This window comes from Aedes aegypti, chromosome 3 (genome assembly GCF_002204515.2).
Source record: "Aedes aegypti strain LVP_AGWG chromosome 3, AaegL5.0 Primary Assembly, whole genome shotgun sequence".
NCBI classification, from domain to species: domain Eukaryota; kingdom Metazoa; phylum Arthropoda; class Insecta; order Diptera; family Culicidae; genus Aedes; species Aedes aegypti.
The window spans coordinates 174,044,925-174,061,677 of NC_035109.1; the positions used below are offsets into that span (position 1 = coordinate 174,044,925).

Consider the following 16,753-nt stretch of genomic DNA (forward strand, 5'->3'; position numbering starts at 1 on the left):
CATATACACATACAAAACAGCAACTTTGGCTGAGAAAACCTTTCAGTTAACAACTATGTAAGTGCTCATAAGTACACTAAGCTGAGGAGCAGGGCTCTGTCTCAGTTGGGACATAACGCCAGAAAGAAAATTAAGATCATATTGTCTACAAAACAGAAACAAGTGATCAGTGGGAGGGGGTGTGTTTGAGGGTCAACCCTCCCTCCCTCTCCACCTTAGTGGATTTTGGAGTAAGTTTTTGGTGTGAAACCACTTGAAATACGAAAAACGCTCTTAAAAGCATGTTTGGCTTATTCAGTTTTGAAAATGTGAATTGAATTTTATTTTTAAAATTAAACATTTGGATTTGAAATTCAAATTAGTGAGAGGCTTTAGTGATCACCAAAGTTCTTGATACTATTAATGAAATATTGTTCATCCCAAAAAATGTTTTGCTACGTGTCGTGTTTACACTTTCGTCTTCTTGACATTTCGGAGGTTCTGTTACTAAAATGATGAAGGATATTTCCCTTCACGAAATTTTACAGGCTTGCCATAGTGACAACCATTAGCATCCGTAAATTGCTGTGGAAGCTTTAAATAACATGAAACTAGTTTTGTTTGAAAAATGACATATTCTCATATTTCCGGGTTTTGGTGGGTTTCCAGCAGGTATTTTTTTTTTAATTTAATTCGTGTAAAATCATACACATTTATGCCTTGAATATGTTCCATGAGTCAAATTTCAAATGATTTTGCCATCGCTAGAGTTACAGTTAACTTGATGATTAAAACTTGACTAAAGTTTGGAAAGAGCTAAATTTCTAATTGTGACTGTGACTGTTTTAAGTTCATTTTAATACATTTAATTGTTAAATTATATTCAATTTGATTTCTAATTTTCCATCTATTAGAGCAAACTGCAAATATTTCAAATGTTTCGTTCAAAATTAACACTTCTCTTGGTTTTTGATTCAAATTTTAGAAAATAAGACTCAGTAAGTCAACAGAGAGAGAGAGAGAGAGAGAAAAAAATGAAATGAAAAGGTTTATTTATTTTTTATTATTCTTGTACAAGAACCTCATCAACCTGCTTGGTTGGTTGGTTTGACTTTATTAACGAGATTTTTAGCCCTGGGCTAGTTCATCTCGGGACCAACGGCTTTACTTCCCTTCCGAAGGAAGTCGTCACTATAACTTTTTACGTCATAAGTGACTATGTCGGGGATGGGATTCGATCCCAGGTCCTCGGCGTGAGAGGCGAGTGTTCTAACCACTACACCCCTGCTTGATAAAATTGTGTCGTTTTCGTTCAATCTATCATAAATTGTTTCAATAATGAAGTAAAAATGTTGGAATTTGATGAATTATTTGATTTTTTTTCAAAATATTTGATTTTATATTACAAACATTGCAAGGCTTCAGGCTTTTTTTTTTTTAAGAAAAATACTGATCTACAAATTGTGACTTTGAATTGTTGTGACTGCACATAGAACCTATTAAACTGCCAAAGTCTCAATTTCAAAAGAAATTCTTAATTTTATGCAGTTATTCTATTATTTTGCTGGATAAAAGAAAAACAAAATGATGTGGTTGAACCGTCTTAAGCCATCCCAATTTTTGTAAAAATATCCAATTTTTTGCGTCGTTCGTCTCCCCTGAGCAATTTTCTGGATACGACACTGAAAATTATATGAAATATTACATGTAGGTCTATTATTCGATTTTATAAAAATAGTTAACTGAGAGATTATTGATCTATTGAACATAATTTGTAAGCAACCTTATACAGAAAACCAAGCTGTAGTAGGATAGACGGTCACTAATTTTGTAAGATATTTCATCCTGCTGCTCCAACAGTTCACGCTGAGCATTAGTGCGATACCTAAATTACTTTATTGAACCTAAGAATTCACCTCGCTCGTGCTGTGTATCACGGGCGAGGTTTACTTGGTAGTGTTGTACTTTTACAACGGCGTGAATGGCACGTCATAAATTCTACTCTCACTTGTCCACCTCTATGTAATTAATAGACGACCTAAAACCCTTCAAAATGCATCAAAAGTTCCACGTCATAGGCGAGAAATGCATAAATTGAGTCCTCGCTACACGCGCAAGCGCACCCCCCATCTGCTCTGCACCGTAGCTCAGCTACTAGTGCGAGGAATTTAAAGGGATCAGTCTTTATGAACACACTTTCGCTACTGCGGTGGTCGTGCGGCGACCGCACTAAATCTATTTATGCGTCTGTTTGCAAACCAAACGCCGCGAAGAGAAGAAAATAAATGGCGCATGTTGCGAAGCGATCTCATTTCCCCTTCGCTTCGGCACGACCGACATCTGTCGTTTCCGAGCACTTCATCCACACGCGGAGGCATCAACACACGAACGGACGAACGAATAGAGTTATCAGCCGATATTTATTTTGATTTTTTTGCTCTTTGAAGCACAACTTTCAACATGATATTGTGACGAATCTACAAGAGATACACTTTTGCTCTCAAAGACACTTTGGTAGCTAACAAGTTAATGCATATTTTGTAGAAGAATTTTTTTAACATTAATTACGATAATTTTAATAAAATTCATAAAAATACGTCGAAAAATGCTGATTTTTCCGTCACTTTTTGCAAACTTTTCGTAATTTGAGCCTTTGAATCATTTTCTACAAAAATTACGTCCAAGAAACTAAGATAGATTAGATCATAAGCTTTCGATTCATGCGCTGAGATTAAATATATGACGCATAGTTAATTAGATATGTGGTTCCAAAGATGAACAAGTTGAAAATCTTAAAATCGTGAATAACTCACTTAGCAGTGATTTGCGACCCTATGTTCCATGGGCACTTTTTCATATCTCATGGAGACCTATCTACCCTCCAATTATTAAAAACATGGAACCAAACACCCTGTATATATATATATATATATATATATATATATATATATATATATATATATATATATATATATATATATATATATATATATATATATATATATATATATATATATATATATATATATATATATATATATATATATATATATATATATATATATATATATATATATATATATATATATATATATATATATATATATATATATATATATATATATATAAATTAATTTCATCAATATCAGTACTTTGTTGATCTTTATCAGTTTACGTATTTGATTATTTATGAAATATTACCTCACATAAAATCAACTTGATTATGAAAAAATGAAAAAGACATACTGCACAATGGTCCGAGGGCGGCCAAAACCTCAAAAATCAAAATTCTCCTATACGAACAGTAATATTTTTCTCGACTTCCTCAACACTTTCGTTGTTCAAATCCAAAGTTTGAAGCAGATTCATTGGAATTTGAATTTTATGCAGCTCCTTGAGAGGACCGTGGACATGATTTTTCAAGAAAATTGATATTTGCGATCCATTTTTCACAAGCTATTTATAAATTTAAAACGATCTCAAGCCGCAATGGTATCTTCAGAGAAGTTGTTTGTACATAAAGCACACCTGAGTTGAATAAAAAAATTTCATTATATTCATACAAAGTGAATTAAAGTTAAAATTAATCAAAAAACATATTATTTTTTATAAAAGTACCCTAAGACATTAGTAGCCCGCGAATGTCCGCGATGAGAATAAGGTCATTCGAAAGCTAAAAACATTGGGACAGAGCCTGCTTCTTAGCTTAGTGTTCTTATGAGCACTTCCGCAGTTATTAACTGAGAGCTTACTGTGCCAATGACCATTTTTGCATGCGTATATCGTGTGGCAGGTACGAAGATACTCTATGCCCTGGGAAGTCGAGAAAATTTCCAACCCGAAAAGATCCTCGACCGGTGGGATTCGAACCCACGACCCTCAGCTTGGTCTTGCTGAATAGTTGTGCGTTTACCGCTACGGCTATTTGGGCCCCGTGACTAGGTGATCCATAATAGTGTGAGTGGTGTAGGTATATTAAAAAAAACCTGATTGAATCGCTGAAGAAATTCAAGAAAAATCTTGAAAAATTGTAGCAGGAAACATATGAAGAAAATAACCAAGAATTATAATGTAAGAACTTCTGATGAAATCATCGGAGAAATTCCTGAAGAAGCTTCAGGGTCAATAAAGAAATATATTGAGTAATCTTTATGGAGTAATTGCTGTAGAAGTTCTAGGATAATTGCATACAAAAAATCATAGAGCGATTTTCTCTTACGTTTTAAGAGAATTTCTGAAAAAAAAAATGCATTTAAAAATGCACAGATAAATTTTAGTAATAATTATTGAACTATGTTCAAGGACTCAAGGAATTCATGAAGTAAAGAATAATTTATGGAGGCATATTGAAAAAATGCATGAAGCCCGGAAGAGCAATCACACGACTACCTCAAAGATTTCATTGTGGAATCTTCCAAAATCATGAAGAAATTTCTTGAATTCTTGAGAAAACGCTCTAAGGAATTATTGAAAATAATTTTGAAGAAATTCATAAGGCATCACTGGGGGATTCTACAAAATTATATATCGGGGAAATCCTTGAAAATGTTTTTTGAAAAATCCTAAATATGAAATCTGAGGAATTCTTTGAGAAACATTTTTTTTTGAAAGAAACGCCAAAGGGAATCTTGGTAGAATCTTTAAAATATCTTATATGAAATTCCACGAGGAATGCCAGAAGGACTAAATCTTTGAAAATAAAATCCAGGAGCAATTCCAAGAATTATTACTCAATGAATTCACTATCTTTAAAAGAATCTCTGAAAAGTTTCTCCGTGGGTTCCGTAGAAGAGGAGGATCCACTGGATGATTTCCGGGACAACTTTTTGGAGAAATCAGCGTCAGCGTGACGTAAAATGGATCGGCGGTGGCAGCGTAGCGCGGCGACGCACAGCTCTATTTAGGAGCTAAAGTTATCCTAAAAGGAAGTCAGTTGGACAGTGAAATTTAACACTTTGGTAGTCGCGCTGTTGTATTTCGTACAACACAGGTGAAAAAACCTCGCTTTTCGTACACAGCATCAGCGTGGTGCTTCTGGCGGTAGTCAACAGCGCAACGACCGGAAGGTTAAGGAAAATTATAGTTTGGCCACTGTAAAGTAAGCTAACTCATAAACTTAATAGAACGCTTAACTAAACTAATTTATGTTACAGTTTTCCTATCGCAACACAGGCACAAGTTTTGGGTAATTCCTTGAAATCATTCTTCGAAAGCTCTTTAAAAGATGCTTTAAAATTTTCTGGAAATATTTGTAGAAGAAACGGTGAAATAGTTTTTTAGAGGTTTGTTTAGAAAATGATTCATTTAAGAATAATTAAAACCGTGAACTGTACCAGTTAATCGGCCCAAAAATTGAACTAAGTCGCATGTTGAACTCTAATTTGCCCCCTGTGAAAAAAGTGAGGTGAATTGCCCTAAAAATACTGATCCTACAAAAATGGTGCAAAAAATGTCATAAAAGGTCTGTTTTACGTTCGAATAAACTTTTGGTTATGCCCTTGCCCTCAATGAATGAATGAACACTTATAAATCCTCCTTATCTTTGCTTGTTGCTATTCCGGCCTTCGTGCAACGTGACCAGCCCAGTGCAGCCTGTAGCGTTTTATAAGTTTTCTCTTCATAATTGGTGGAACTCATAATTCATGTGAGGGGAAAAAAGGGGGGGGGGGGTGCTCAAGTGTTACGACCTACAAAAAATATTGCTTTATACTAGCATTATAGAAGCCAGGGAGGGGGTATTGACAGTTGCCAATTCCAGCGTTATGTAATGAATTGACACTGCTTTAAACGGTTAAGGCAAATTATTTGCACTGTTCACTATTCAATGTGGATCTGAAGCAATTCAGGTAGCATAAAGAGGAAGCAATAACTCCAGCTTACATGTGAATTGCTTTCGACCTACTTTATGCTTCACAACAAGAATTTACATATGTAGTAGCACTGCAGGATGAACTGCGATTTGGCGAAAAATGCCACTGCAGTGTAATGTGCTTATATTCCTATTCGAGATGCATCGTGCAACAGTTATCTCTGGCAAATATCCAAGGCGGAAGGCAAATTTCAACCAGCATCAGCAGCAGCCCATATATTATTGTGGTATCGAGAAATAGTTTTTTTTTGTCTATTAGCCATAAAAGTACCTTGGTAATGGTACATTTGATAAAAAGAAATGCAGATAAGTTTATTTAGGGAAAGTGTACCAGTTATAGTCATAGTAGTTCCCAATTTAGACATATGTGAAATTTTGATAACTTTCACATTTTAAATCTTTTTTAATGTTTTAACATCAAGGTATATCTTAAATTTAACTACTACAACACACAAAACAATTCAAAATTAGAATACATTAAAGTATTCACGTATAGCGAAATAGGGAACCACTATGTCCATAACTGGTACACCTACCCTACAAAGTCATGTATAATATACGGAAATTTAAATCTGATTTGTTTAAACTACAACATAAAAACAAATAGAGTTATATAATAAATGACGTTTATTAGTTTCTAGTTAAATTTTGCGTGGCAATATCAAGCCACAATCAATGTGTGCAGCGGACATTGATTTATTCTGTTCTTCCCATTTTTAGAATAATCTCCCCACAACGTACAATGGCTGAGAAATCGGAATCTCTCGTGACAAAAGAGGAGAAGGTCGCTGAGGCAAAGGAACTGTTTGGCCGCGGTAGTCGAAACTACTGCATGAAACAGTATTCGGATGCTGCTGATGATCTGAGCGCTTGCTGCAACATCTACTCGGAGCTTTACGGTCCCACTGCGGACGAGTGCGGTGTAGGTTATCTGCTGTATGCTAAATCTTTGATTGCGCTCGGTAAGGACGAGAACAATTTGATCGTTCCGGGTGAAGGTGAGGAAGGCGAAGATGATGACGATGAAGACGACGAAGAGGGTGGTGAAGAAGGCGAAGCTGAAGCTGATAAGGAGAATACAGAAGATGGCGAAAAGGAAGACAAGTCAGAAAGTGCCACCAATGAAACAGCAAAATCAGATAAAGCTGAAAACGGAGAGTCTAAACAGGACGAAGCTGTAGCTGGAGGATCATCATCAAAAACTGAAGAAGATCCACAACCTGGTCCTTCGACATCAAACGGCGTGGAACACGAAAAAGATGACACTGAAGAAGATGAGGAAGAGAAATGCGAAGGCAACCTGGAGATTGCTTGGGAAATTTTGGAGCTAGCCGTGAAAATCTTTGAGGGACAAGGGGAAAAATCGTTGGATAACTTGTCAGAGTGCTACTCAGAGCTGGCTAGCATTTCTTTGGAAAACAGTAATTTCGCAATTGCCATCAGCGATTACAGTGAGTTGATGAAGATTTCTTGCAAACAATTCATTTAATCTCATCATACCTATCTATTTTACTTTTCAGAGAAAGCTTTGGCAGTGTACGACAAAACCGGTAAAGCTGACCGGCGGATCATTGCTGAGATTTACTACAAACTCGGTCTGTGTCATTTGATGCAGAACGAATATGAAGATTCCATCACCGCTTTCCGAGAAGCTTGTAGCGAAATGGATAAGGTTATTCAACAGGAACAGAGCAAGGAGCAGACCGATGAAACCAAAGCTGCTATTAAGGAAATCGAGGAAACCAAGCAGGAAATTATGGAGAAGATTGCCGAAGTCGAAGATACCAAGAAAACGGTAAGTAAACTGATGAGAAAGGTCTTTTATTATTATCAGATATCTATTCATTGACTCATGGTTATTATTCACCTGTAAAAAGTACCTCAAAGATAAAGAAAGTAGAAGATACGCGGGAAATAGCTTATTTTGTTTAAGGTGAAGATGCATCGAAACCGAACTTTGAATTTTCAAGAGCACAAACCTAGAGAACCTGACACTAGAGATTTTATCGTTTGATCACTCGCTGGTGATGACCAATCCATTAAATTTTCAGCTTGATCGGTTGTCTGGTTCTTTAGATTTGTGCTCTTGAAAATTTGAGGTTGGGGACGGACCTGGTGTAGTGGTTAGAACACTCGCCTCTCACGCCGAGGACCTGGGATCGAATCCCATCCCCGACATAGTCACTAAAAATTTCAGTGACGATTTCCTTCGGAAGGGAAGTAAAGCCGTTGGTCCCGAGATGAACTAGCCAAGGGCTAAAATCTCGTTAATAGAGATAGAAAAAAAAATGAGGTTTGGTTTCAATGTAACTCCACCTTAAGGTCAAGAAATTAACTTTCTTTTGAACATTACGTAGATCGTAATTGAAAAAAAGTTACATCAAGAGCAGCTAGATCCTCGTAGAAATTTCCTTGACCCATTTAAAAAAGTAAATTCGCTCAATTTTCTTTAGGTAACAGCATACATGACATTCCATTTCACGCCTATATTGAACACGCAGAGAAATATATTGTAAATTCAAACGAAATCGGTATAGATTCAACAAATTTTATTGTTGACTCACGGCTTATCGGCAATTTTTGTTGACTCAATGATAACTTTCATTTATTCCTACAAAATAAATTGTTGTTTCTAAGAATGTCTCAAAATAGCCAGCTGTCAAAAACAAAAACAAATGCAATTGACACAAAAATATAATTTGTTGATTCTAAAAACACACCTTTTTAAAGTAACAAAGAAGTGTGTTGAAACAAAAAAACAATTATTGTTGTTTCTACAATTCTGTTAATTGATATTAACAAAGCATATCATTGATTTAAATATCATTTTTTATTAAAATTCCTACTAATTCAGTGCGCAAGTAGCTTCACAGATTATATTTCATTATTGAATTAGTGTTTCGAATTAATGGGTGTAACATGATATAGTCCGGTATCATCGCCACTGCTAAACCGTCCGACAAATTTAGAAAATTCTGAAATAAATAAATTTTAAATAATCAACTTGTCTTGCAATGTAATCGTATGTTTTTAATTACCTACAGCTTTCCTTCTTTTTGCATTCACACCGCCATAACCCTCATGAATAGTAAAATCATCTATGTCAGCTTTTTGTCATATGATTACTAAAATATTATAGCTTAGCTTAGCTTAGCTTAGCTTAGACTGACTACACATATCAATGGTTGCTATTCCGTGATTGACCGAAGTCAGTGAAAATGCACAAAGAATCAACTAGAAGTTCGGCTGGGATTGGCCATAATCTTCTTCAGTGTGCATAATTCAGTGCCTCTATTTATACAGGGTCAATAACGGCGCCGGCCACGTCCTTGCAGTCAGGTGGGATTGGGGGAAGGAATGTTAGTGTGTAACCTTTGCTTTTTGGAGACCGTGTTTGCCTCTGCATCTCCACAAAGGCTACTGGGAGGGATGTTTGTTAATGGGGAGGATCGTTGGGTCATAGGATTCACTTTGATAAGCGATTAGACCATGATAAACAATGATTTGTGAGATATATACATACTTATACGTAAATATAATATTTTCATTTGATATGAACAATTTCTATGTAGAGGAAAATAATGCCGACACTTGAGGTGACGAACCATTCAAAGTTTGTTGAACAAATACCTAAATGTAACATTCCTACAGCTGTCAGGACGAAAGCATGTGTTATTATATTTTACTCATTTGAAAAGAAACAAAAAACTCGATTGGTTGGGACATCATAGAACACTCTTATTATTATGCCGACACTTACAGTGGCGAACCATCCAAAGTTTGTTGAATAAAGTGAACCTTTCGCAAGTCTACACTTGTAGTGTCGAACCATTCAAAGTTTTTTTTAATTACAAAAATAAAGGTATATAAAAGGTGTTCTGAAAAAAAAAATGTTAAACATAAATAAATCATGAATCAGAGTTTGTGTCGACACTCACAGTGACGAACCATCCATAGTTTGTTGATAAATCATATATTTTATAGATTAGAAATAGTAGCATGAAACGAGCTCACCAATTGATCCGTTATCCTTGACTGAGCAGCCACAATCCACTTTCGGCTTCACTCGTTTGCTCGGCTATAAAAAAGCACTCAGGAAAAAAAATAAGCGCGCGACCCAAAAAGAATAAAAAAAAAAAAAAAACTGTTCGGGCTTTCTTGACGCACTGCCCAGGAGCAAGCGTCAAGGTCGAAGGATCAAACAGAACTAACCGATCGCGGCACTTTTTCAGTTACTCCAACCGAACTCACCGATCACGCCACTTTTTCACTTACGAGACCGACGCGCGACATGTTTGATCCTGCCCTCGTCGCTTGCCCCGGGAAAAGCAAGTGTCAAGGTCGAAAGATCAAACAGAACTAACCGATCGCGGCACTTTTTCACTTACGAGACCGACGCGCGACATGTTTGATCCTGCCCTCGTCGCTCGCCCCGGCAAAAGCAAGTGTCAAGGTCGAAAGATCAAACAGAACTAACCGATCGCGGCACTTTTTCACTTTCTTCAACCGAACTCACCGATCACGCCACTTTTTCACTTACGAGACCGACGCGCGACATGTTTGATCCTGCCCTCGTCGCTCGCCCCGGCAAAAGCAAGTGTCAAGGTCGAAAGATCAAACAGAACTAACCGATCGCAGCACTTTTTCACTTTCTTCAACCGAACTCCCGATCACGCCACTTTTTCACTTACGAGACCGACGCGCGACATGTTTGATCCTGCCCTCGTCGCTCGCCCCGGCAAAAGCAAGTGTCAAGGTCGAAAGATCAAACAGAACTAACCGATCGCGGCACTTTTTCATTTTCTTCAACCGAACTCACCGATCACGCCACTTTTTCACTCCATATGATTACTAAAATATTATAGTATTAAAATTAAACTACGACGGAAAATGTATACTCACCAAAGATATTACAATTGACAGCTACCGAATATCCCATGGAAACTTATTTTTCAACTTTAGGTAAAATTTAATTTTCGCTTCTAACTTTTCTGCTTATGTCTTAAATACAAAATGGCGACAAAAAAAGGTTTATTCAACAAAATGATATTGTTGAAACAACAATTGTCATTTGTTGAAATGAAAATCGAGCATCAATATTTCATTCGACACAGAATTTTGTTGTTTCAAAAATATGTCGAATGAGAAACAAACCAACAGATGGATTGTTTCAATTCAAACAAGAATTGTTAGTTCTAATTGTCGCGTTCTTAGATTCAACCCTACAATATTATTCTGCGTGAAAGTATGACATCTGACACAATATCTAAATAGCTTCGCATATTTGGCATTTTGACACAATTGAAATCTTTCGATTGTATCACGTATTTCATATTACTATCAACTGAATTCGGCTATTATCTTCAATTGCTCCGCTATTGGAACACTCACCCTAACACCTTTTTTTCAATTCCTTTCTAGTCCATCGAGGTCGTCAAACGAGAATTGTCTAAAATTATCGTCAAAGGAGAGACCTCCAATGGCTTCGACAGCGCTGGTCCTTCCTCGTCTTCCTCGGCCACCAACGGAACCTCTTCCAGTGCGAAACCCACCGACATTACTCACCTTATCAAGCGAAAGAAACCGGACTCTGCCACCACCGAGGTTGAAGGTTCTCCCGCCAAAAAGACGGCAGTTGAAGCAGACAAATCCAGCGAATAAGTGTGTACTGGTTAAGCTCTTTTTTTACTTAAAGTTTCCGTTTCCTTATCATTTGATAACTCTAGAGCACTCCCAGTTAAGTTACAAATGTCTACATTTTTTATTTATTTTCTAAATATTTTTTTTCTGTTCTTCGTTCAATTAGCAAATAGTAAGCACATCCATATTGAGATATACATTTAAAAATCGAAATTAGATCCATGTCTGTGAATGTCCAAATAGCGTATTTTTGTTTCTGCTAGTGAACATAAAAAGAAAAGAGCCCTTTTCTGTAACTCCTCTAATACCCAAGCCAATAAGCCATTTTCGGCTACTACGGCTAACTTTGGTGAACAAATCGAAAGTTCTTGCAATAAAAAAGTGCGTTTTCGCACACCCAGCAATGTGACCATTCTTTAGTTTTAGCTTTTGACACTGCACGCACCGAACTTAGCGCACCCAATGTAGACAATTAACTTTGCGGAGCACCAAACATTGCGTATTTGGATAACGAAGTAAATGAATTTGTCATACTTGCTTATAGCCCTAATATGTTCTTCCATAAATTTGAAATAAAATTAAAAAAAAGCACTATTGGGCCATAGCCCGGTCAACTAGTCAGTGATTTTCGATAGCGATCGATACCGATTCGTTTTAAATCGTTGGTGATCCCCATCGTTGGATAAAGATCTATAAAGCCATTGAAGGACTGGTTGGTCGGGAAATGTCTTAAACCATAGAAAAAGAAGTGAGTCAAAAGTGCCATAAATATAATACCTACGTCTCCTTTGTAGAATTTTGCAAATGTTTTTCGGCGTAACATTTCTTAAAATCTTTGTAATCGAAAAGTGCAATTGATTATTCCTCGTTTCTTATGGCAATGTGAACACCCCAGAACATATTGAATAAGTACGCAATATGCTTCAAATATGAATGTCTTCACCTTGTTCTTCACGATACAGTGCACTGAGCTTTCGCCAAAGTTTTCACATAGTGTATAATTTCCAATGACTCATACCTCATTCACTCATCGTCTTTCAAGTGTGTCATATATGGTCGCTTGTATAAGATAATTTGTGCCATTATCTTATTAAGCCCCATGTTAGTGCCATTTCGGATGTTCGTGTAAAACGCCATGCTCTTGTCAAGATGAGTTGCGTTGGAATACGCATGAAGAACACCACATTCACCTAGCAGCTGTTATAGCAGGCATGCCACCATGCTTTCGCTTTCATCTCAAATGATGATCACCGCAACGCATTACATGTCGGTGCGTATTAGCGGTAAGTATTTAGTAGCATTGTTCAAGCACTTATAGATCATGAGTGAAGCCATAGATGTTGTTAAAGTATTTTATGTCCTCGTTTTTTAATCTTTCTACAAATCAAATAATTGTTGAACTGTTAAAATCAGCAGTTTTACTGAAATTAGCTGAGCTGACATTTTCAGTAAACCGAATTGCTGATCTTCATTACAGGACGCTGAATCAGCAAGTTTCTACCGAAACTCAGCAATTTGCTTTGCAGAAAATATCAGCTTGGCAAATTTCAGCAAAATATTACTGATTCCAGCCAAAAAAAAAAAAAAAATGGTGTGTTGGTTTTGAAAAGCCACCAGTATTTTTTTCTCCCTCTATTAGGATGAAGACGTATTGAAATCATACCGCAAATCTTCTAGAGCACAAATCTAGGAAAACGGACAGTTATTCATGCTGAAAACATGATCGATTGGTAGTTTAGCGATAGATTTTCATTTCATTTTCATTTGCAGCGTTTGGTGGGGCAATGAGAGCGCAAGTCAGTCCAAAACCAGGGGCAGGGATAGGTAATGGCCGTAATAGTCTATGCGGACCGCTTGAACACTATCGGAAAGGAAAGGGAGGGTTGGGGTAGGGTATAGGGAATAGGATGATTGTGCTACTTTTCCCCGAATGTCGTTTCCCCGAACGCCATTTCCCCGAATGGCCCATTTCCCCGAAAAGTGGCTGCAGTGCAAAGAGGTGCTAGTATAGTTTTCAGTGGTAGAATGGTGAATTAGAAAGGACGATAAGCAATCAAAAGAAGGAGGTATTTGGTCATTCTCGACTTTACACATGTTGTCAAAAATGCTGAGGAAGGTAAAACTCGTAAGAACCGTCAATCAAATGAAGAAGGGTGCATATCAGATGACCGGTACGTTCACCACCCTGAAATGTATGAAGATATGACAAATATGAGTGCCAAAATCCATTGCGGGGAAATGGGCTATTCGGGGATACGGGATATTCGGGGAACTGGCGTTCGGGGAAACAAGATTCGGGGAACCGACATTCGGGGAAAAGTAGCACAACCGAATAGGATAAGACTTGACCCAATAATGCGATTAATGCTGCAAAATGTAAATGTGCTGACAGCAACTTAATTTCAGTTTTGAAATTTGATTTGCTTATTAAAATTTGATAAAGACTGGCAATTGTACAAGTAAGGAAGAATGAGCTGATCGCAATTTATAAATTTTATAAACAACAAAATAATAACAATATAAGAGTGATGCTAAGGGCTGCTCTTTAGGAGTTTTTGATAATGGTTGAACATTACTATAAAGAACGCAATTCATACGATGGTGACGACTTTACAAACTTTATCTGTTTCTATCATGTACTGAAATAAAATTATAATTCAGTGCACTGATTGATAGTAGTGATTTATATAAAAATATTTGATATTATTAGTTCATTTGTTTGTGTGATTCAGCAGTTAATAATGAAGAATTGTAACTTACTCTTGATGATAATACTTCCCTGACCAGGATTATCCTATATTTAAGCACCCTTTTCGAAGCTATTCTGTCCAATTATCCATGTACTGCTTACCATCCTGAAATAATTCTTGCATGCTCATGCATAATATTAGTAATCATCATAATCATGCAACAGATAAGAATGTGAGAAAGAGAGAATATAGGGACAGTGATTAGTAATGAGTTGATTATATAATTATGTTAAAGAATTAAACATTTTAACAGTACTAATGAGTAGCTTCAAAAGAATGATTTTACAGCATAGCTGAGCCTTTCGGATCGTAAGACCGATGCATAAAAATAATTTGTTTCGAAATTGTCCGCGTGGTCTTCCAGTGCCCCTGTTAGATAAGAATCAGTCATAGACATACATATCAAATGCTCGCCATGACCCTATTACTAACATTTGCATATGTATAGACTTAGCTGGTGTGGCTTTTCTAATAGGCAATTCTTTCACTCATTGATTGTCTTCAAATCCTTGTCAAGTATAGAAAATTGATTTTATTTCATTTATTACTACAGTGAAGCTACCAATGTAGTATTAGGTATTATTTTATGTTTTATCACTATTGATATTATCCAGGGCAGATTTCCCAGTGAGTGAAGAATTTTATAGTACTAGAACACCATAATGTTAGGTATTTAGATTCAAAGCAATTTTCCTTAAAGTAATAATGGCCGTTTTAACTGTTTTATACATAAATATAATTTTTGGTGTTTTATTTTTGATCCAAAATCTATCTTAGCCAAATACTGTTATGCCAAACAACTGTTATGCCAAACAACTATTATACCAAACGACTAATATGCCAAACGACTTCATGCAAAACGACTGTATGCCAAACGGTATTATGCCAAACGGGGTAGACCCCGATAAAGAGAGATTGTACTTGTTATTATTGGCAGTCATGTACCAAAACACATCCGATAGTGCACTTCTAATATATTTTGAATCACTTGCTGCTTCGTTGCATGCCTTTGATTAACGTCGGCTTTGATGATCTCTGTAGATACAACCAAAGATGGAAACTTTACACATCAGTTCGGCGGAAGCCTGGCTGGGATCCTTTGTCCTGATACGTTGGAAAATTATACTGAATTAATCGTCCAAAAGAAATTGGTACAATTTGATGAATTTCTGAATTCGCACTAACAATTCCCACGTTATTCGTTGAACTAATAACTGTTAGAAGTAGATTCAGCCGTATTTTCCTCCAAAAAAGTATATTAGTTTCTTAAAATTTACTTGAAAGCTTTTTTGAAATCAACGAGCTTCAAAAACATTAAGTATCATCGACACGTTCGAGCACAACACAGAATGAACACTTGACATACTGTGTGTGTAATGAACAAAACTAGGTACTGGATTTTCACGTAAGTGTGATATGATGACCAGTGTAAAAATTATCTGATACTCATTCGTTGTCTATGAACAACAATCATCAAATCGATCGTTACCTGTGTCTGGTGTGAATTATGGAACAGTTCACTCTAGGTACGTGATTTTTCACGTAGCAATGACGTTTTGATTATTTTGAGTGTACTAACGCGATCCGCGGTACTATTCCACGGTGCCTCGCGAGCGACGCGCAACACGATTGATCCTGCTCACATCACCCGCCCAGCAGGAGCAAGTGACGCGAGTAAAGGATCAAACATTACTCTTTTTATTTAACACCAAGTATATTTATGTGTATCATACTATGTACGAAAAGCTAGTTTTCCCACTACATACACTGATACAACAGCACAAATACTGAAGTATCATAACCGCGCGTTGAAAACTTCCAATATCCGTATAGTACATTGATAGTGAATTCTTGTATATAGCTGGTATAAATAACAGTATCATCAACTACTTCAACATTCTTCAACTGAAAACTGGATGCTTGTTTTATTAAACATGCTAAATTTGCACTTAAAATCTCGAATCCAAATACCGTAAGGACGCCATTCACCGCTCATTTAACAGCATTTCAACACATTAAAATCGGTTTTTCGATATTTTTCACAACTTTTTGCGCTAGACGCAAGATAAAACATTTGTTTTTGTAGAATAGAAGTTGAAATCTGAACAACGTATAATGGTACCGAATAACATGTATGCCAATGACACATGTGTAGGGCGCCATTCACCGCTCATCCTAAGTATGAGGCTCTATATACACAACTAGTTGGAATTAATTTACTTTCATTAGCTGGTTGTTATCTTTGTGCTATAGTACAACAACATATTAAAGCGTGGCAGCTAAGAAGCATTTTTCGATCTGCCAAAATAAAATAATTGTTCAACTCATGTTTACAGCCTTAAACAGCCTAAAATTATGTTTTATAAATAGTATATAAAATTAAATCATATAAATTTCATTCTGATACTATCCATTCTGGTATACTCATACATGTTGATGACTTTTATTGCGAAAATTTGTTCAGATTTTTCAAAATAATTTAATGGGCGGTGAATGGAGCATGAGCGGTGAATGG

The 16,753-nt window shown here is 36.4% G+C and overlaps 1 protein-coding gene across 2 annotated transcripts in view; it reads left to right on the forward strand.

Moving 5' to 3' along the window:
• LOC5567153 (protein NASP homolog) overlaps positions 1 to 11,728 on the forward strand; it is a 72,574-nt gene extending 60,846 nt beyond the window's left edge. The window contains exons 2-4 of one of the 2 annotated variants that reach the window (XM_021855121.1): positions 6,569 to 7,299; positions 7,369 to 7,643; positions 11,270 to 11,728. In XM_021855121.1, coding sequence (XP_021710813.1) covers positions 6,591 to 7,299; positions 7,369 to 7,643; positions 11,270 to 11,509 — 1,224 coding nt within the window. In that variant the 5' untranslated portion in view covers positions 6,569 to 6,590 and the 3' untranslated portion in view covers positions 11,510 to 11,728. The remainder of the gene's footprint in view (positions 1 to 6,568; positions 7,300 to 7,368; positions 7,644 to 11,269) is intronic. The other variant, XM_021855122.1, reaches the window with a different exon arrangement.
• Positions 11,729 to 16,753: the final 5,025 nt, after the last annotated feature.